Source organism: Podarcis cretensis (genome assembly GCF_951804945.1).
Source record: "Podarcis cretensis genome assembly, chromosome: 9".
In the NCBI taxonomy this organism is placed as follows: domain Eukaryota; kingdom Metazoa; phylum Chordata; class Lepidosauria; order Squamata; family Lacertidae; genus Podarcis; species Podarcis cretensis.
The window spans coordinates 62,462,489-62,485,210 of NC_137178.1; the positions used below are offsets into that span (position 1 = coordinate 62,462,489).

A 22,722-nucleotide genomic window follows, 5' to 3' on the forward strand; every position below is an offset into this window, starting at 1 on the left:
ATTTATGTTACAACCTTTTTTAAAAAACACCATTTCTCGCCCTGACTGTGATCCACGCGACAGTCACCTCCAGACTGGATTATTGTAACTTGCTCTATGTGGGGCTGCCCTTGAGACTGACCCAGAAACTCCAGCCGGTGCAGAATGCTGCAGCGAGACTCCTTACGGGGTCTTCGCTGCGAGATCATATTCACCTGGTGTTATACCAGCTGCACTGGCTCCCAGTGGAGTACAGGATCAGGTTTAAGGTGCTGGTTTTAACCTTTAAAGCCCTATACGGCCTAGGACCCTCATACCTACGGGACTGCCTCTCCTGGTATGCCCCACAGAGAAACTTATGGTCTTCAAATAAAAACATCTTAAAGGTCCCAGGCCACAGAGAAGTTAGGCTGGCCTCAACTAGAGCCAGGGTTTTTTCGGCTGTGGCTCCGACCTGGTGGAACACTCTGTCACAAGAGACTAGGGCCCTGCAGGACTTGACATCCTTCCGCAGGGCCTGCAAGACAAAGCTGTTCCGCCAGGCCTTTGGCCAGGGCACAGCCTGACTCCCTCCCTTGGCAATCTTTGTGGGGCTCTGGCCCAATGGTGGCCAGTGACTTGAATTTAATTAATTTTATAATGAATGATTTTAGAGTGTTGTTTGTGCTGTACTTTTATACTGTTTTATTGTTGTTAGCCGCCCTGAGCCCGGCTTCGGCTGGGGAGGGCGGGATATAAATAAAAGTTGTTGTTATTATTATTATTATTATTATTATTATTATTATTATTATTATTTTTTTATTTATTTCAGTCTCTGTAGTTCTTACTTCTCCTCTTACCGTGTGTTGGGGGGACTAGTTTACTGAAACAATAAGAAGCTAGGAATTGTATTCAACTAACCTCTTCATCATATTCTTCAATTTCAGTAGCTCTGCTCTGAGTAGGACTAGCTGTTACAGCAAGCTACTTAAACCTTAGTCCTGTGTGTTTGTAAAATTTAGAAAAAGCTTGCTTCATTTTGTTCAAAAGTATAGTGTAGGAAATTAGGCAGGATTTGCACTGGGAGATAATATGTCTATGGGGAATCTCATTTTTATAAAAAAGCATAAAATAAGTCTGTAATGTAATTGGCATACTGATTTCTATATGCTATAGTTACATTTGTTTTACGTTGTAAAGTGATTTCTAAAGTCCTTTTACGATTCCCCCCCTCCCACAGAAACTCTATACTGTATGTGATGTGGCCCTGTGTGTAATCAACAGCAAAAGTGCTTTATGTAATGCAGAGTCTCCAAAGGATCCTGTATTGCCAACCAAATTTTTTACGCAACCTGAAAAGGTAATTTTCTAGAACAAACAAATCTTTTTGTGTTCTCTTCTACTTAAGCATACCTTTGAATATGGGAACTTTGTTCTTGGTTGTATTTTCTAAATTACCTATTTAGATAATTACCTAACTATTGCCATGTTCTCTTCCTCTCCCGTGAAACCAAATTGCTCTTAAAACTTCTTTGTGGTCCTATTCTTTGGACATTCAGCAGTATTGAATCTGCCATTACTAGAATATAGTGAAAGTGACAAGCTAAAGAATTTAAATATACAGGTGTCTATAATATGCAAAATCAGTAGTACTTTCAAAAGCACTCTCATAACGGGACAAAAGTTTACTCTGTTTAGCTTAGTACATATTTCTTAAATATGATTTAGGACCTTGGATTAGTGAGCCACTGTTGAACATTGAGCTCACTGCCTAGTTTTCTGATTGTGCTTTTATAGAGGAGTTTAGATCCTGTTATTATAGTGATTACATGCACCTCAGGGTGGCTAGCAGCAATTGAAACCAATACGTACTGTATTAAGGTGTTATCCAATTTTAATCATCCTTGGATAGACCCATTGAATCCATTTATTTTAGTGAGTCTGCTCTGAGTATGACCATTGAATATCTCCCCAAAATGTTCCATAGAACAACAATACAAAACAGAGGTTCCTCAGATAATTTTCTTTCCAAGATTCCAGTTTTAACTTAAATGACAAAACAAAACCCTGCTGGACAAGACAGGTTCCCCCCCCCCCCCCCCGTTGAAACATAGTGGAAAGGGCCTCTAAATGCTCCTCTGCTTGAAATGCAATTCGCTGTGTAACCTCAACAGGACCCTGGGCTCATAAAACAAGTCTCACACTTCTTGGGTTGCGGTCAATCAATCAAATATTTATTCGGCTTTACGCCCATCATGAAACACAACACAACAAAACAAATCAAATAAAACAGCGAACTCGTACAAGCCACAAGTAGGGTTGCGGTCCTGTTTTATGAACAAAGTTTACTTGGGGGAGGAGCTATTTTGAATAAAGGTAGGGAACATTTGGTCCACCAGATGTTAGGACTCCAATGTCCATCAGCCCCAGCCAACATGGTCAGTGGCCAGGATGATTGGAATTGTCGTCAGCATCATTTGGAGGACCAAACGTTCCTCCCCTCTGATTTAGAAGCACTCGTTCTTGAAAACTGGAAAGCATTTCAGAATCTCTGCTCCCTGTCAAATTACATAATCTATCCTGAAAATACTAAATAACTTCTCTTTTTCTCTTCCCCCCCAAAGGATTTTTGCAATGAAAGGAATTATATTTCGGAAGAGATGAGAGTTCTTCTCTTAACCGGAAAGGTGTTGTTTCAAATTTTTTTTATTTGACACGTTGTATAAACGATGAACCCTTTCAATTTCTGAGAAATGATAAAATTATATACATGACTAACTCAGTGCAACCCATTTAGGCTGTATTTATTTGAGTCTAAATCCCATTGAATTCTGTAGACTTTTTCAGAGTGCAGAGGACAACACTGTTAAATTACTTACAGGTTCACCTAAAGCGTCTTAGCCCCTTTGATTTTAGAGCTAATTTGTCGGTTGTGGGTCAGCTTCACTAAGATAAAACAAGAACTTTTATTTTTATGTAAAGGGTGTAAGGAGAAACAATGCTGAGACAATTTGTACCTCAATAATTTAGGCATGTGGTGAACTTGAGGTTGTGGGGGAAATGAAGCCTTTCACTATAACCTTGGAGCTATATCACATTTATAAGTAGGAGAAAGTTCAGGAATTTTCACTGGGCTAGGTGTAGCTGCAGCTATTTAATGATATCCAATTAATATGTCTTATAGACCAAAATGCAAGGGGCCATTTTATATATTGTAGAGATTTTTTTTTAAAAAAATTATACATTGTGAATTGTGTGTTTGCATGTATTTCAAACATATTAAATAGGCCTGCTCTTGTTCATTTTAGCCCAAACCAACTGGTGTATTAGGTGCTGTAAATAAACCTTTATCTGCAACTGGAAGGAGACCATATATCCGAAGCGCAGGATCAGAAACTGGAAGCAATAATAGCGTAAACTCTGAACTGAGCTCTCCTGCAGGAAACAAATCAAGGTCTAATACTTTTCAGCAATATAATTCAGATTTAAAAAACATATTATGTTAAAGGATTCTCTCAATATAGGATTGTACTTTACTTTTCTTAATTATGTGGAAAATTGCTATTTTTCAGTTTATGTATGGTATTGTATTTTTCTAAAATTCAGAGTTTGCAAACTTTTCAGTGTCATAAAGGAATATCAAATTCTTAGAATTCCAAGTCCTTTAATGAACTAAGTCTGCCAATCACTTCTTCACCTCCATTTTTAATTTTGAAATGAACATTTATATATTTGGTCTCACCATCTGCTTTCAATTGTATTACCTGTTAGAATGTTTTATGTAGTCGCAGTATTATATCTAATGAGGTTTGGATTAGTACACATTGCTAGTTGCACATTTTTCTCAAATTGTTAACTCTTTTACTCACACACACAGCTTTATTGTGGTCCATAGACCCAAAATACACAGTACAATAATAGTATATATCAGCAGTTATTAAGGTGTAAAAACTGAATCTCAAACAACAGAACAGATTGAGTGCATATCTATGTTCACATGGATTTTTAAATATTAGGATTAACATTGAAATTAAGTATTTCAGGGTAGAATTTATTTTAAATGCATGGTTTTTTAAATAACATCTTCCACTTTCAACCCTGGGGATTGCTGTAGTTAAGAAGATAATGAATTTTAACAGTTAATGCAGGATCACAATCCAGCACAGAAGTAGGAGCATATTAAAACCTTTGCATTAGCATTAACCAGTTTACAAGAAATCTTGATCAGTTCTTTTACCAGTTAGGCTTAAAGAAGGGAAATAGATATCGTTCCCTTCCATAATTTAACAGAAAACCAAATTTACATTGATTTTTAAAATTCTTCCAACAGAGAGCAGAGCTCAGACATATCAGAAACTGGTGTCAGTGAAAATGATGAAAATCCAGTGAGAATTATTTCTGTCACCCCAGCAAAAATAGAACCTGTAAAGAACAAGGTATGGTTGAATTTTTTTTAAGCACATACAAGGTATGGTTGAAATTTTTTAAAGCACATCCGACTAAAAATTGTATCCAGGAATTGGTGACTAACATTTTAATACAACTGTTGCATTTTATTTGCCATTCCATGAAAACACATCCCAGATTGATAATGTCAACAGTTTCCCAACAAGTCGGAAGAAGTCAGCTTAGCAGTTGATAGCAAGATTTTCCTTATTTATTCAAATATCCTGCTTTAATGTTGTTGCATTATGTTTTGGCTCCAGTTGAGCTGCTCTTGAGTATGGTACAGAGAGAACCTTTAAAGCACATTAAATAATATTATGCAAGGACTTGTCATGCCATCATCTGATAATTTGTTTCATGCCCATAATGTTTTAAGTTGGATTTTAATTTAAGTAGAAAACCTAAGCCAGTAGACACAACATTGAGAAATACTTAAAAACTTGTTGTATTTCTATAACGAGTTTCCCAAATGCTGCTTTATATTTTTGGGAATGAGAATTCCCCATTGCAACAGTATGTCCCCTTGGACCGATTATTTTGTGGTACTTGAAAGGTTATTGCTGTAGCTGCCCTTGGAAACTTCTTTCTTAAATTCTTGCAAGGTTTTGAAGCAGATATAACTGCCACCTGACTGTCAGGGATTCAGCTGACAACAAGCTAAGCCTTATTTCCCCCCCTCTAGGAGATAAACTCTGATCAGGCAACGCAAGGAAATGTTAGCACTGAGCGTGGGAAGAAAAGAACGGCAACAGCCGCCGGAGCAGAAAATATTCATCAAAAGTCAGAAGAGAAAAAAACAGATGAATCGGGCCAGCCTGCCCCTCCGAAACCGAGGAGAGGGCGTCCTCCCAAGTCTGAATCTCAGGGCACCATGGCAAAAAATGCTGAAACAAGTAAACCATCTGGGAGGGGGCGGAAAAGGGCAGCACCCAGCCAGGAAGGTCCAGGGAGTTTAGAGGCAAGCAATGCCAAAGCACCAAAACAGCAAGATGCACCGAAAAAAGCAGTACCAGCACAGAGACAGATTGATCTACAAAGGTAAACACAAATACACTGCTTTCTTTCTCTGGGAAGTTGTCCTGAATTGGCTCTAATTTGCCAGAAATGCCAAATGACATCACAGTAAATCCTAACCATCTCCACGGAACTTCTTTTGCACTTTCCTGCACACTGCTCGCCGCACTCTTTCCTCTCTCATCACATGTCTCTTGTTTATTTGTGCCCTTTGATTCCTCTTTACTTAGCCTTAGTTCTTCCCCACCACACACAAAAGCCAATTGTTGAGCAATACATGTTTTCAAAAAATGCAGCAAATTCATTTGCATAACACAGGTTTTCTTTAACACAGAGATATGTGTGCATGTATAAAAAGACATCCCTCAAAAGATTCCCGCCCCCCCCCATGCAAATGCAGATGAACACCAGGGTCAGGGAGTGTGGAAGACCAATTACCAGAAGTCTCTCCATTTTAAAAAGCCAGCTGACATGGAATATTCAGAGCAGCAGTGGCTGCTGATAAGTCGGCAGAGTGGCCAGCTCTTGGAGATCTGATCTTGCCAAAATCCAGACCATGGGTAGGCAAACTAAGGCCCGGGGACCGGATCCAGCCCAATCGCCTTCTAAATCTCGCCCGCGGACGGTCCAGGAATCAGTGTGTTTTTACATGAGTAGAATGTGCCCTTTTATTTAAAATGCATCTCTGGGTTATTTGTGGGACCTGCCTGGTGTTTTTACATGAGTAGAATGTGTGCTTTTATTTCAAATGCATCTCTGGGTTATTTGTGGGGCATAGGAATTCGTTCATATATACAGTGATACCCCGCAAGACGAAAAACTCGCTAGACGAAAGAGTTTTCCGTTTTTTGAGGTGCTTCGCAAGACGAATTTCCCTATGGGCTTGCTTCGCAAGACGAAACGTCTTGTGAGTTCTTGCGAGTTTGTTTCCTTTTTCTTAAAGCTGCTAAGCCGCTAATAGCCGTGCTTCGCAAGACGGAAAAAACCGCAAGACGAAGAGACTCGCGGAATGGATTAATTTCGTCTTGCAAGGCACCACTGTATATATTTTTCATAAATATAGTCCGTCCCCCCACAAGGGACAGTGGACTGGCCCCCTGCTGAAAAAGTTCGCTGACCCCTGATCCAGTCAGTCAACCATACGAGCTGCTCCTGTCCCTTCTTGTTAAGAATAGGCAACTGCTGCTGGGATCAAGAAATTTGAAAGTGGGCACTAATGGAAAAACCCTTAGATTGTTTGTGTTAAGGAAAAACTCTGAGGTGGATAGATTTCATGAAACATGGTATTGCTTGTTTGCAACTAGTCCTCCGGATACACATGGCCAACTGTGGTCAGGAACTCTGGGCTGAATAGTACAAATCAAACAGAGACATTCTGTAATATTACTACAGACAAACTATTATTTCCCTTATTGGTGGAATCAGCTGGTTTATTTTCCCTAATGTTAGGTATCATTGTTTTTATCCTGTATGCTTTATAAGAAAAATCGAAACACACATTTTTTAAAAAAAAGAATGGGCAACTGGCACCCTAAAGGTGCACTCTAGTCCCCTATGTACTCACCTGCCGTTATGCAACTTGAAGGCTTTCTTCAACGCAAGTTGGGAAGCAGGTAAAAAAAAAATCCTTGACATCCCAGCAAAATTGGCTGTGGTAGATTTTTCTTCTTATGTATTTTGCATCTCAGCTGTTGTTTACTTTGCACAAGGCAAGGCACAGACATGTCAGAGTAAGCAGTTGAAGTGCATGATGGGAGAAAGTTGTTCATAGTTGGAGCGTGAGTTAGTCTTTTGCGTGTGGCTTGGTTCACATCAGAATCAGTGGGGAAAGCCAGTGTAAATGGTTTCAGAAATCCCCTAACTAGGGATAATACCACCCATCTCCAGGGTAAAGAACTTTGAGGAAGAGATGTCTCTTCGGGCATGAGAAAGAAATTCTGCCTTCCTCCAGAGTGTTTTGGCACTTTGGCTCATTATTTTTTGCCTGCAGTTCCTCAAGTGTGCAGTGAGGAGTAGTTACTGCAACCTGGACCCAGTCTCGAAAATCAAATTCAGAAGCAAGCAGCTCTTCCAGAGCACCTGAGCAACCTGGCTGCTCTCAATTTTGTCTATTCACCTCCTCCCTGTTACCCTCTGTGTGTGCATGTTGCTGTGGGAGAATGGCAGCACAGCAGGGTAGGATTGGGACTTCTAGAAGTCGTGTGGGGCTAGGATTTGTGTTAGGGATAGTTTTCACTGGGATGAGGGATCATGACAAGGCAATGTGGTGCTATAAGAACTGTGGCACCCCAAGGGCTCTGCACTTACTGGAAGACTTGAGGGGCCAACCTGTGGTCAATTATAAAATTGTTTTTAAAACTAGCTGTTGACCTGCTGAGTTAGCAGGAGTAGAGATACCTACTTAATTCATATATGGCCTTCCTAGGGTAGTGTTTACTATTGGCTACTGACCATTCCCCTGGTCAAAAGCATCTGCATCAGTATGAAGGAAGCCTGCCTAGGAATCCTTAGCCTTCTGAACAACTGTCTGATGAGTTTACTTTGTTGCCCGAACCATGGGGGCTTGTTTCTTAAATTTCAGCCCCCTTCACAAAGGCAGTTACTGGATGTCCAACACCAAATGAGAGGGACCAGCTTCCTCACATAGTCAGGAGCAGCCTGAATCTCACAGTTGTCTCTCTGGAGGTAGTATCAAGTCCTGACCCTACCTTCTCCCCACTTCCATCCTCTACATATGTTAGAAGATTCCCGGGAAGGGGCATGGTTGGTGGCCACAAATAATGGCTGGATGCACAGCCTATGTCTTAGACTGGGAGGAGTGTCAGAAGCAAACAGTGAGATGGCATACGGATCTGGTGCTCAAAAATTGTACCAAATATATGCAGGCTCTTGGGTAGGCCTGCCCAACTTGTGATCCCACCACCAACTTATGGCCAATCAATGTTGTACATGACTACTAGACTGTCCTGAGCTTGTTGGGTCACAAATTGGGAAGGCCTGTCCTTGGACATGCTTAAATTAGCTCTTTGAGATCTTATTGAAAACAGAGGAGATCTTCTTTTATGTAAGAAATTTGATTAGACATCCTTTTAGATGTATATACTGGTGAGGGGAAATCTGTATCTCTGGCATAGTTAAAACCAACTGAAGTATACAGGCAACAACCATTTTACGCTTGTTCAATGCATGCATAATCATGTACCCGTGCATCGCCACAACCCAGAAGTAGCCAGAAAAGGGGGCCAGGAATGCAACCCCCGTGCAAATCAGATGTTGCCTGTATATAATAGTATATATTGTTCCAATATAGCTGATAATTGTCTAAAGAAGTATAGAAACCATTCTTACACATCTGTAAAGTCCATTGTTATTCCTTATGTAGACCGCTTGCCCTTTCAAAGAAGGTTAAGAGAAATCTCATGCTAACCAAAATTGACTTAAGCTCCGAAAAGCAGAGCTCATTTCGTCTCAGCTCAAAGGACAGAAGTGCAACTCCTAGTTTGATTTAGCTAGGCTTTTACTCCCAAATGATATTCCCATTCTAACGTTTTTCAGAAGCAAGGTGCTGGGAAGTGATGGAGAGTCAGTGTTCGAGATAGAATCAAGTCCTGGATATTCTCCAAGTGAAATGGATCTTTTTAAGCTTTGTGACACTGAGGATACAGGCAGCCAGGAAGACACTGAGGAGACAGAACTAACAGAGAGTGGCTTCCTGAAGGTGCAGCAGGGAGATTATACAGGGCTATGTTTGTATAATTATGGGTGCTGGGAGGAGGTGGTGCTGGTCAGTCCTTGTAGAAATGTCGCTGACATTGATGTAGAAGATCACACAGTACTTCTGCATGTTAAAAATTTAGTGGAAGTTAGGTAATGAAAGTCAATAAACTGGGAACACGTGAAACTGCTAGATTCCTGCCATTCTTCCCACCTTCCTTCCTTCGACAAGAGTTTCAATTGCTGAGCTTTTCTAGACAAATGCTACAGCATCTTTATGATGCTCTTTACATTATTGCAGTGGAAATTTACTTAAATAATGTAAATTTAAAGTAATGTCTCTCCCCCCCCCCCCAAATCAATTCATAAAAAGATTATCAGCCTCCTATAAATGCAAATTATTGTCCTCAGTGGAATTTCGACCAGACCTTTATCACCTACATCAAAGATGATGTGAATACAAACACAATTGACAATGCAATCCCTAGACATAAATATTCAGGTAATGTGTCCAGTGGTGCTTACTTCCAGGTAAGTGTGCATAGGCTAGATGACTGTATGCCATGTACCCATGTATGTTGGGGTCCAAGATGGAACAAAGATGGGATATAAATTTAATAAAAAATAATAATTAAGGAATTTAAGAATTGATTTTAAAAAAAGAAATCAAAGGTGCACTTCAGAGGGGAAAGTTCACTTCGCTCTTGAACGTTTTCCCAGTAAGTTTCATTTTCTAAACTTTCTTCTTCTTCTCTTCAAGGTAAAAAGAAAACTTCCTTGCAAGGGGAGGAAACGGAGGGCCAAATGAAGGCATGCTCCAAGCTTCTGCAAAAACCAAGAAATTTCCTGTATAAGGAACTGAAAATACTCAGATCACACCGCTTTCAGCTCTGAAAACAGAAGGAAAATCTGCTTCCCTTTCAGATGACATTATTCTGCTGAAACTCTTGAGAGAGGCTAAAAGCATCTGTACTTATTTTCCCAGAGACTTTTTTTATGAAAAGTCAATAATTAAGCAAATTGCTTAACACTTGATTCCAGTTTCTGCATATCTGGAGTTAAAAGTGTTTTACTCCATAAATTTTCATGCTGCATTTTTTAAAAGAAAGTCAGAATGAGATCCTTTAAAAAAAATTCAGACCTAGAATCAGGTATTGCACACCCTTTTTGCAAGAAAAAAAATAGAAGCTTACTGAAAGAATTTTAATCCAAGACACAAGGAAAATACCTGAATTCTCATCTGCTTTCCTTTTGGAGACTCCTATGTATAATTCTTTCCAGCTAAATAAGATGTACAGATTTTGGTTCCTGCTATGAAAAGTCACATAGTGACAATTTTTATACATGTTGCTTTCTGACTTTTTATCTGAGTGGGAGACTAATCACTTGATTGATTTGCAAGTAGACATTTCATCTTTTTTTAATTTCCCTCCCCATTTTAGTTTAATATAATTTGCAATAAATGTACATATTGTTGGTTGTTTTATAAAAACATCACTTTTAAGTGGGTTTACTCCTGTGGTTCTGTTGGAATATTCTAAATTTAATGGAGTAAAGGCAGCCCAGCATTTGATTTTATAATGTTTGTCACCAGATTTTTATTATTGATGTAAAATATCAATTTTTAAAAATAGTTGGACTTTTGGCAGCTTTGTAAGGAACGTTGGAAATGTTTAGGATTGCTCTCAATTTTAAGCATTGTGCTGATTGAAAGTAAGTCTGTTTTACGTTTTTGTCTTCCTGTCCAAGCTCATTTTTTAATGTTTAATTTTAGAAGACTTGCATCAATATTGATTTTTCCCCTGGCATTGTTCAGCATACAGTGTACACTTTTAATGTACACTTGATCATATTTAAGTTTGTTGCATAAAATAAATGCTTCTAGGTGTCATATGGTATCATTTTTCTCCCCAGAAAAGTATAATTTCTACTTTGCCTCAGTTCTGCATGGCATCTCTGTATCTGTGTAGGACCACTAAATTTCCTGCTGCCTAAGCACTGATATCAACACATAAGATTTTGACACTTTGGGAAAGTGTGTGTTCTCCAGTGGACCAGATAGTAGTGTAAAATACTTATGCCCTGGATTTCATAGATTAAAAGAACAAAATAGGCAAGAAACAGCTAATCAAGCATCACTTCATTTGAAATAGAAAGATTTTGCATTGTGAACAGAACCTCTAGTCATACATTTTCACAGCAAGATGACTTGTGTATTCTGGAGTGTTCAGAAAGCAAAGAGCATTCCAGTATTGCACACAACACCTCTAAGAAACCTAAAATATCAGGGAGACAAGAGAAGCTGCAGATGGTATAATGAAAAATACATTTACTAAGGTATGTAGCCAAGGAGATTTCCCAAGTCTGTTTGAGGGGAATTGGGGTTTTTGATCTGCTGAATCAAAATCGGCCTGTACTGTAAGGTCTTAGAATACAATTTCTTGAAACTCTGAATTTTGCATTTTGTCACCTTTTAATATTTAGCGCTGATCAGAGGAACATAGCAAGTATCTCTTTTTAAAAAAACATAATTTTTATTAACAGGCCAATCAAATCACATTGTTTCAAATCACATTAATTCCAAATTATACAGCCAGATTTTTAAATTTTGTTGGGGGTGCCCATACATCAAGCTCCGAACGAGGGTCCAAACATCACTTCTATTACTGCTTTAATTAAACAGTTCTATCCAGTTCTGTCCAGATAGTCTCTTTATTACTTTTTTCATCTTCTTCTTGTTGTCATATATTCCTTTCTTTGCGATCTCTGATAATTTCACAAGCAGGTTGGAAGCAAACATCGTCTGTGTGGGTTTTACACACTCCACAAGTCATATCTCATAGGGACAGTCGCCATTCCCCTCCTGCTTCAAAAGTTTATCTTCGGTCTGCCCTTTAGTTTTCCCAGGCTTGTCAGATATCTCAAAGAGGGCTCTGCCAGGATAAGATCGCATTCCAATCATCATTCACATTCCAATAATCCTGGTCCTCCTCCCCCCGTCTTTCTTAGACAAGCCTGTCTTACAAGACACCATTTAAAACTGCGTCATAGAATTTTTCCATTCTCCGATATTTACCAATCATCTCTTTGTTCTTTAATTCCCCCCCCCCCCACAGTTTTTAAATTCCTGCTTGTGATAAATAAAATACGGCGATTCTTCATTCTTTGGGGTGGAGGGTTATTAATACATAAGGCAAAGAAAAGTTTTTTCCTCCACCCCCCTTCTTCACTTCAGACATACCAGTCTCTTAATGGCACTTCATCACTTGATTTATTTGTCCCGCACCGCCGCTCCGATCCCAGAGATCCATTAATCAGCAGTCTTATCTCCCGAACTTTGCTTGATGTATGTGCTTTAGCTTCTTTCCAATTATATATTTCCAATTATATTTTCGAGCTAAAGCAAACCAGCACACGCAGATTGGAGACAGCGTCAGGAAGAGCCGACTTCACCGAGGGCTGGTGCCAAGTGACTGGCACCCCCTTCTTTCGAATCCGGGGGTGCATTATGGACACCGCTGGCAAGGCAGTCCCCCCCCATCTCCTTGGGGGGTCGGGAAGACTGCATACTTCCCATAGCAGCCTCTTAATTACCTCGTGTGGGTCGGAGAGATGTTATTGTCAGCCATCTTCCAATGCGCCACCTGGTGGCCCCCCCATAGCAAGTATCTCTACGCCAGTGTTTAATTTGGGACAGAGGCTATGAAGATAGTCATTAGTGAATGTGTTCTTGCAAGACATGTACTGTAAAGTGGTACCTCTGGTTACATACGCTTCAGGTTACAGACTCCGCTAACCCAGAAATAGTACCTTGGGTTAAGAACTTTGCTTCAGGATGAGAACAGAAATCGTGCTCCGGCGGCAGCAGCAGCAGAAGGCCCCATTAGCTAAAGTGGTGCTTCAGGTTAAGAACAGTTTCAGGTTAAGAACAGACCTCCGGAACGAATTAAGTACTTAACCCGAGGTACCACTGTACTTGAAGGGGTTTGTACCATCATCAGGTGGGCTTTTTAAAATGATGGATTACATCTAGGAGATGCTAGAGGTCAATGAAACATTAGTGTTCTATATTAAATTTTAAGAGCTTGGCATGGGTGATCAATCCAAACCTGCCTTCTGTAATCCCATGCCCTCCAGAAGTTTTAGGGTATAACTCCCACCAACCCCTGCTAGCTAACGGTTAGGAATTATGGTAGTTATAGTCCAAAACATTGGAGGGCACCAGGTTTGGCAAACCTGATCTGAACTTTCTTAATACCCCTGTGCAGATGCAGAGGAAAGAACTTCAGAGCTACCTAAATATACTGTTTCTTAATCTGTCAGGATGCTACCAGTCCAGTGTGTGTAGATCTAAGTCTACCACCGTTTAATTAACCAATTTTACTTTCTTCCAGATGTCATGGACCACCTCCAGGTGTGCTCCATGGTGCTTTCCCTATGTACAGAAGAGAGACCTAAGGACACTTCCAGCAAGGGTCTGGAGTCTGCCTTGAAAAACAGCTTGAGGGTTTTGTGTGGATGGCCATCTGTCATGGATACTTTAGTTGACAGTCCTGCATTGCAGGGGTTAGACACAGGACTCCAGGTGGGATCTGACCAGGGCAGAAAAGAACAGGACTATCACTTCCCTTATCAACTTCTGTTGATGCAGCCTAGAATAGCAGTAGCCTTTTTTTGTTGTTGCATCACTCTGTTGACTCATGTTAAGCTAGTGGTTCACCAAGACCTCTGGAACCTTTTCACATGTGCAGTGGTACCTCAGGGTACAGACGCTTCAGGTTACAGACTCCGCTAACCCAGAAATAGTACCTCGGGTTAAGAACTTGGCTTCAGGATGAGAACAGAAATCGTGCTCCGGCAGCACGGCAGCAGCAGGAGGCCCCATTAGCTAAAGTGGTGCTTCAGGTTAAGAACAGTTTCAGGTTAAGGACGGACCTCCAGAACGAATTAAGTTCTTAACCCGAGGTACCACTGTACTGAGTGTTCTACCAGGACTTGACTATGAGCATTATTCCTTTCGGAAAGTTCATTCTGAAAATGCACCGGGGACGACACACAGCTGTGTCTGCAAGGAGGATCTATAAGCTTGGAGCGTGATCCTCTAACCCAGACCCATTGTAGTTGAAGAGATGGTGCTTTATGCTTGGTCTCCTCTCTTACAGCGAAAGTTACATTGATTTTCCACACGGCATAGCTGTTGGTGCTTCCATTCTTCTGCTGCTGCTATCGTACTCACAGATGAGTTAGATGTGGGAGAAAATCGTCCATTTCTCCTTCCAAAATTTCAGGCGGTTTCCTTGGGGGAAGACCTAGAGATGTGGCGGCTGTATGTGTGCGCTGCTGTTGCATTTTGAACTTTGTGCCAAGTAACTCAAGGAAGGCACAGCTCATCAGTACATGATGGGGCTTTTTGCTACCCTGGGCTGCTTTGAGAGGAAGAGCGAGAGATTTGAAAAAGATACCTGCAGGCATGTGAGCGACCAGAGAGTTGTGTGCATCCTAGACTTAACTTTTTTGCCTCAGCCGATGCTGCCTCTTGGCAAAACTATTAGAATGTTCAATCAGTTGTGATTCAGTTGCTCCCAATAAGCCAACCGAGTATTGTTTCTCAGTGCCCCAAAGGATCCAGCATGCCCCTTTTATTCACAACAGCAACTTTAACGTGAACCTAAAGATTAAGGAGAATATTCTGTCCCCACCCCTAAGTGTTTCGGCACATCTGCCTCAGCAATAGGCACATGGAGAAGGGGTAGTTTAGGGCTGCCAGGATATGAAAGCTCTATTATTGTGGATTAGGAAATGGTTTTGTGTGTGTTACCCAAGGCTCAGCATACTGGCCACAATATGGAAGGTTCCGTATCTACTTTGGGAGGAAGTTCCTTCTCTTAGCTGTTTGGGCTGGGGAGAAGAATGCCTACTCTGCAGCAGAAAAATGCAAGTTAGGCTGGTAGGAGAAGTAATCTCACAAGATCCAATATGCCTTCCCCTGAGCAGATTCCCAGTAAGAAAATTCCAAGGTTTTTGGCCACAAAGGCAACAAGTAGTGAGAACAAAGGAGTTTAACTAATGCTGCAAGGAACACTCAAGTAGCAATGCCTCAGCCACCTGTTCATTTAAAAAAGATTTTAACAAAGCATAAACACAACTGGTTGATTTGCACACATACCTATGTCTGCTCCATAAAATCCAACTTGCTGGTCTATGGGTCATCACTCTTGTAACGTAATGAGACCATTATATCACACTTAAATAGTGGTGCATCATCTCCTGTTCTGGAGAGATTTATTACCACAAAGTAAAATGGAAAGCATTTTCAGGGAAACATGCATTTATTGTTAAGCATTTGCAGTGGAAATCAACATTTTTAAAGTGTATTTATTTATTTTTTAGAAAAATGGCATACAAAAGTGTTGCGTGGCTTTTATTCTCAAGAGACGCAAACACCAACGTTGCATTGCAGCCCGCTCACTCACAATGAAATGTCCAGTTGAAAGCTTCCTACAAATAGCCTTTGTCATCTTGGTTGGGAAGAAAAACCAAACCAAAAAAACCTCCCACCCCCACAACATAAATGGAAATGGAAAACGGCAACAGGTCAGGAAGGTACCACTTTTCAGAAAGGGGAGGCCCTCTCTAAAAATCAAGGTAAAGCACCACAATGCAAATTTTATTAATGGGCTCCTATAGTACTGTTGTGTTTTGTTGGCATGATTCTGGATGGTTATTTCAAACTAGTAGATTCTTCCCATCGCAGAGGGACTAACCAGAAAGCAGCACTGTCATACAATACACAGCTTGCAAGCTTTCATCCTTTAGGGAATGGAGTCACGAGTTTATTACAGTAAAACACAAAAAAAAGCAGGTAGGGGCATTTAATAGCTCCAAGTAGAAGAGTAGGCCGATTAAGTATGGCACTTAAAAAACCCAAAAACCTGAAGGTTGGGTTATGTATTGAAAAACCCCAAATCACTTTGGGAGCATTAGTCTAACAAGGATGTAGCTGTACTTGCATGTCAAAGCAGAGTGAATACTGCAGCTCTTATCATGATGGTTGCTACTTCAGCAACTGTACTGAATGTTTTTCCTATGCTTATATTCATGCAACTAAGCCTTGTTTAGAAAAGTCTCTGATTGCGACATTCTCCCTTCGACCATGATTTTTGCAGTTAACTGTGCTAAGCTTCCCAGACTGCCCATCATGCATTTGGGTATCCAATAAAACTCAAAATCTGACAGTGGTAACCATTTATGAGCCTATCAAAATGTCCGTTGCGGAAGCACGGTTCTTATCCGAACAATGACTGCAAAAGCCACCAAAACGTTTAAAAAATAAAAGCCCAGTGTCATTGCCATCATTTAAGTTGTAAAATATAAGAAAGCAAACGACAGGGAAGGCAAGGTGCACATTCCACAATGTCTAACTCTTCTATTGAACAAGTTTGAGTTTGCATAGTTTACTCACTTTGCAACCATTTGATTTATTTGAAGACAAAGTTGCTTTCAACCAGAGTTTCTCCTTTTAGACAGATTGCTGAGGCTTGGACCTCGGATAGTCCTCTCCAAAGATATCATAAAATATCATTTAATTACATTTATAGAAGTACCTGACTGGTCAAAATGTTCCAAAGTCAATGCTTGAGGTAAAATGCTGCTTAACCGCCTTTTTTTACAGCACGTCACCAGGAGTACAAATTGTTTTGTACTTTGTCACTTTTTAATGGCAGCTCAGTATAGGAACGAAAGCATGGACTTGGCTTTCTAAAAACCCAATTAGTTGTGTGGAGTGTTTTTGGCACTTGAGACCCCTGTCAATGGGAAGGGCATCTCTTCTCTCTTGCCTCCATAGAAAGAGCAGCCAATGGTTATAATCTCAGTACTCAACAGAGATAAACCAGTTCCAACCCTCTGGATTTGTTAAAAATCTACGGGTTGCTTAAAAGTTCCCAGAAACAGGTTATTGCATGATCAGCATCCATTGTGTGGCGTAGGTGAATTGTGCAGCAATTCTTCCACCATAACTGGCACAGCTCACAATAACTGCAAGGCTGCCTATTATTTTTAGAGTAATGAGAAGTGAAAAAATGATACGCTGAATAATTAAAGACCAGCAAATTAAGATTGAGCTGGGTAGCAGCAATTTACTCAGCTCAAAGGCCTACCAAGCCGTGCACACATACCTTTAGAAACTGAGTCCCAGCTGGCATCAATGTAAGTTAAGGATTCTTGCTCAATTCTTGAGAAAACTTCCTCTTGGGTGCAGTGACAAAACTGTCATTACACTAGAACCATGAAGGGAAAACCTAGCACCTATATGAATCCTTCCACCAATACCAAGAGTTTCATGTAGCCAAGGGAAGAGTCCTAGCTATTATGTTTAGCGTAAGCTTTTTCTCCTGTGTTCAAACTTTTTCTACTCATTTAACACAATCACAGAAAGCTTCCTTAAAATGATTAATATGATCTAGATGGAAAAGCAGAAGACATTTCATTCCATCTAACCACTTCCACGATCTTTCCTTTAATAATTTGCAAAGAACAAGGGAAAATGTAATCTATCAGCCATTTTTACACAATTACCACCAGGGTAAAACAAAGCTGCAGATGAACTCGTCAAAATATAGACCATTAAAAAAAAAAATTACAAACACAAATGGCAGATTGCCAGGGTTCTGCTGGCCCTGGCTACTATTTAACAAAAACTTTGTTGAGCAGCAGCAACTTGTTAAAAAAAATAAATATATATCAAGGAAAAAACAAAAATCACATTTCCTTTGGCATCTGAAAGTGATTTACAGGACTGCAAGAAAAACTATACAATCACTGAATGCATAAATAGGATGTGAAGAGATCAACAGTGTTCTGCATTGCACAGATATAAACTACAATTTATTTTTCTGTGTCCTAGTAACTTGAATCTATAGGCAGCTTAAGACATACGTACTGCAGAAAATAATTCTGCATTAGTTAGGTTCTCATCTCTTCCATTTCTCTACTTCACATTAGATGCTTAACAGTTATGCAACATGGCTGATTAGCAAAAGTGGTGATGCAGCTTCTTCAATTAAAAAATGGACCGATTTAAACTTTCCTATCTACAGTACAGAAGAGTTGGGGGCAGGAATGGGAAAATAACCTTGCAGAATTCTACGTTGACTCTGCATCTCTGCATTTTGCTCAAAAGCAATTCCTGATGCAGTTCTGTAATGATATTACAACTTGCAACAAAGGTATAAAAACTAATGATTTGGAGATTTTAGATCTCTCTGAATGAATACAAAGTATGACTGTATGTACATTTGTTTTAGCAGGTACTTCTACTCACATTCAATATATTTACAGTAAAAAAAACAACAATCCAAGACTTTCAAGTGTCAACTGGGGGAAATGTGCACAAGAGGGACTTTAGAGGTTTACAAGAAACCCCTACCTAAAACAATGTCCAAAGTAAAAACTAGGAAGCTTTTGCCCCCAAACTGATTGCATCACAGCAAATACTAGAGAAAAGAGGTGGCATTCTCAGTGTTAACAGAGAACCAGTTCTTCTCGGCAAATTCATTCTATCCAGAATTTATTGAAAGAGGTTTGATTTCTGCATAAGAAACAAAAGAGCAGCTCCACTTGCTTGTGCTATGTCCAGATATACCAAACCTTTTATACAATTGTGTAGAAATTACAATGGTTGAAACACTTTTACTGGTTATTCAAAATAGACCACTTGGAAGTGGGAAACTAGGCTACTTTAAATGGCACATACCCACAAATTCTGGAGGTTCTAGTGTGTTATTTTAGTTGCATGTGCAGTTGCGGGGGGGGGGGGGGGGAGAGGGAGGTAAAGGAGAAATGGAGGATTGCTACTCCTTAAGAGGTGAAAACATTTCCAAGTAGGCTGTCATTTTGATCTATGAGCACATTTGGAAAGTCTTAGGAAAAAGTTACAAGAATGAATACTCAAGTACTTCAAACAGTGCTCTGTTCAGTTTACCCTACTTTTTTTTTTAAGTGTCTATGTAAAATACAAGCATGCAAATATAAGGTCCACAGGCACGTAGGATCCATGTTAAAAAAACATAGGTAAGGTAGCTGGGATGAGTGACATCAATGACTGATGATTATGGACACAATCAGATGTGTTCTGAATAAATTCTTAAAAGTCAAAATCCTGATGCAAATTCCTTCTAGTCTTGGGTCACACTGCTAAGACTAAAGTAGGCATGTTCTCCCCCATTGTTTTAGCCAAGCTCAAGGAATTTACAATATTTAGTAAGAAAAAATTAAAGTATTTCCCCCTTTTTTTAAAATTTACACAGACGTTTAATTAGCTTTATTTACAGAGCAGGTTTTTTTTTCTTTTTTCAGTCTCCAATAATGCCTAGATAGCATCAGGCAAGAATGCCAGTTTTGAAAGAGAATCTATATAGAAACCTAAAAATAAGAGATGGTGAGGCTCCTCAAGAAAGGGCAAGCTGGGCTACAGAAGCAGTTCTCTGCACATGGCTCAGTTACTCAGAAGTAGTTCTGTTGCTGTCTCTACATCCCATGATTTTGATGACAAGGCCACTATTACTGCATTCTGCAAAGACAAAAAGAAAAAGAAAAAAAGACTCAAGTCAGTGTGTGCACCTGTTCTTTATGTAAACCCAATTGCAGCACAAGCCTGAAGGAAACTTTACACGTCAGTTTGACCATGGCTAAATTAAAGTCAGTTACTTAACAGAAAATCAGGTGTTAAACGGATTTCCTTGAGCTTCACAAGTAGTGAAAAGCTGTTAATCAAGGCATAATACAAAGATAATCTAACAGAAGCTTCTACCCAAGTAAGCAAAGAGTATCTTACACAAGGCAGGCCTTGTAACCAAAGTTCTGTTGCTGCGTACGGAAGGATAGACATGTTGTGGTTTATCACTTTCATAAGAGGCACCAATACTCACCCTATCAAAGCCCATAGCACAAAGGTTTTCTATCTTTTTGGTGTATTCTGGACTAGAAACTGGTGCTCCAGCATACACGTGTGCCCAAAGTCGAGCTGTCTGTTTAAACATTTCTGGATTTTGTTTGTACTATAGCAAAAAGAAAAAAAATTAAGTCATACAACTGTCCAAATTCAAGAATTTTTGCATTCAGACTGCACTGTCTGGCTTACTTTGGCATCCAATCTGGGACATACATGCCTAACGGTCTGTGATGTTTTGTCGCTGAATAATTGCAATTGATGAATATACCTACCTTAAGACTCCAAAGCACCACAGGTAGGCAAGAACACAGTGCAACTGCCTTTCTACAATAAATTTATTGCTTACAGAAGCTCTTATTCAAAGCAGAATTGGTTAGAATTAAAAGCAATGAAGATGATTGCCAATGGTGCAACAGTGACAGGCTTCTTTCCTCTTCATACAGAGACCTTTCAAACAAGACAATATTCCTGCCAGCCACTTTTATATAGCTAGTGTGTGTCCATGTGTGTGCTTTGATTTTATAAATTTGATTCAGTAACTCTATGAATAACATGAAAACTTTTGTATACATCTATTGAAGAGCTATAACAACCAGCTGGCCTCACTCTGGTTGAAGGAACCAAAAATTGATGCCTATGATACAAGCGCCATGTCCCCTTTTGTAGCCAGGTTGAGAGCTGGTAACTGGCCCAATGCCGGAAGTGAGCAAAAACAATTGTCAGTTAATTTAAAATATACAACCAGACATGCACAGAATATTTTCTTTTTTATTTATCAAGGTAGGCAAAATGTTTGTGCAGTGTCACAACTCTCAGCAAAACATACTCCCAAGTATTAGTAGTAGTAGTAGTAATAATAATAATAATAATAATTCACAAAGGTTTATGCTATAATAGGTCCTATTTTAGGAACTGCACCAATTCTGCATTTTCGAGTTCTCAGAGAGCAAACAACTATTTCACTAGCCTGTGTCCTACAGATTTAATTAAAACTCAAAATTTGAGAGCTGTCAGTGTACTTTTGAAGAGAGAAAAGCATTATGAATAGAAAGAACAAGAGTTTTCCTAAGCATCATACCTGATTTGCCACTACTGCATCCTGGGGGTCATCAGGTTCCGCAGCTGCCAAGAGTGCTTGCAGTGATAACAACACTGTCCTAAGAGTCATTGCTGCAGCCCTAGAATAAATTAGAAATAATAAAATTCACATTATTATCCACACATAAAAATCTGATTGCAATGCCTTTAGAATAATTTCAACTCTGTTATTTAAAATTATCTTTCCCTGCCATGCATTAATTGTACCACTCAACCAGAGGAGAATGCCTGGGTTACTCATTTGCCACAGTTTGCATCAATCACACTAATTAATTGACATTAAGGCTAAAATTATGGCCAAGTTCTCACTGGGATGATAAACCTGTGTCTGAGCTATACCACTTCAGCCTTTAGGTTGGGGGCTCATGAGCGAATGTGCCCTTGTGTGTGTGAGAGAGAGACAGACAGCACATTCCCCACATTAAAAAAAAACAAAACAACTTGGGTAGAATCCTTCCTGATACCTAATTTTCAACCACATGAGCCCCATATTCAGTCTGAATTGCTATATTTCAGGCACAGGTCTAATGCCCCAAAGAGAGCAAATCCTAAATCTACAGCTATTCTATCTGTCCGCTAATGCTTCCAACGAAACTGTGTAAAAGCACTTTGGAGACCCTTAAAGCTATGGTTTTCCCCATTAGTGATGTATGGAAGTGAGAGCTGGACCATAAAGAAGGCTGATCGCCTAAGAATTGATGCTTTTGAATTATGGTGCTGGAGGAGACTCTTGAGAGTCCCATGGATGGCAAGAAGATCAAACTTATCCATTCTGAAGGAAATCAGCCTTGAGTGCTCACTGGAAGGACAAATCCTGAAGCTGAGGCTCCAATACTTTGGCCACCTCATGAGAAGAGAAGACTCCCTGGAAAAGACCCTGACGTTGGGAAAGATGGAGGGCACAAGGAGAAGGGGACGACAGAGGACAAGATGGCTGGACAGTGTTCTTGAAACTACCAGCATGAGTTTGACCAAACTGCGGGAGGCAGTGGAAGACAGGAGTGCCTGGCGTACTCTGGTCCATGGGGTCACGAAGAGTGGGACACGACTAAATGACTAAACAACAACAACAACAATGTCTCAACTAACAAGAGGGGAGGCAATTTTTACCAATTCCTCCCTGCGGTCCCCACTGTGCCCTGAGTGTTGACTCCAGAGAGTTGGGGGACCCTCCAGAACAGAGCCGAAGATCACATGGGGGATCTAGCCTCCAATTCCTGTTCTTACTAAGAAACAGAAAAGTCTAAAAAGCAGTAAAAACTCAGTGATCACCTAAGGCTAACACTGCTGTACAGAGCACTCCTAATCGGAAAAGTCATCCAGTTTTCTAAATTCCTAAGTAAAAACAGCTCAGTGGTTTAATGAAGGGGAGCAGTCACACATTTGCACCCCTTTCATGCTTCCCTCATTCATTTCCTCCTTTTTGTTAACCAGTTTGCCATTCAAATCATCCAACTATGACAGACCAGAAACCATGGTTTGGATGTAAGCACTAACCATAGTGTGTCAATTCAGATGTCACAGCAAACTATGGTTAACAA

General features: G+C 40.0%; 2 protein-coding genes and 1 long non-coding RNA gene across 3 annotated transcripts in view; 1 reads left to right on the forward strand and 2 right to left on the reverse strand.

The window, feature by feature from the left end:
* PDS5A (PDS5 cohesin associated factor A) overlaps positions 1-11,023 on the forward strand; it is a 53,001-nt gene extending 41,978 nt beyond the window's left edge. The window contains 8 exon segments of the mRNA XM_079990401.1: positions 1,199-1,318; positions 2,583-2,645; positions 3,267-3,412; positions 4,289-4,394; positions 5,087-5,442; positions 8,974-9,136; positions 9,893-9,928; positions 9,930-11,023. Coding sequence (XP_079846527.1) covers positions 1,199-1,318; positions 2,583-2,645; positions 3,267-3,412; positions 4,289-4,394; positions 5,087-5,442; positions 8,974-9,136; positions 9,893-9,928; positions 9,930-9,986 — 1,047 coding nt within the window. The 3' untranslated portion in view covers positions 9,987-11,023.
* On the reverse strand, positions 2,054-2,576 carry LOC307223990. Its single transcript, XR_013842362.1, has 2 exons — positions 2,263-2,576; positions 2,054-2,155 (listed from the first exon to the last, which is right to left on the reverse strand). It is a non-coding gene; the product is annotated as an uncharacterized lncRNA (long non-coding RNA).
* A 7,660-nt stretch (positions 11,024-18,683) lies between the features above and the next one.
* UBE2K (ubiquitin conjugating enzyme E2 K) overlaps positions 18,684-22,722 on the reverse strand; it is a 30,260-nt gene continuing 26,221 nt past the window's right edge. Inside the window, exons 5-7 of the mRNA XM_079989881.1 lie at positions 21,162-21,261; positions 20,061-20,189; positions 18,684-19,702 (exon numbers count right to left, since the gene is read on the reverse strand). Coding sequence (XP_079846007.1) covers positions 19,628-19,702; positions 20,061-20,189; positions 21,162-21,261 — 304 coding nt within the window. The 3' untranslated portion in view covers positions 18,684-19,627. The remainder of the gene's footprint in view (positions 19,703-20,060; positions 20,190-21,161; positions 21,262-22,722) is intronic.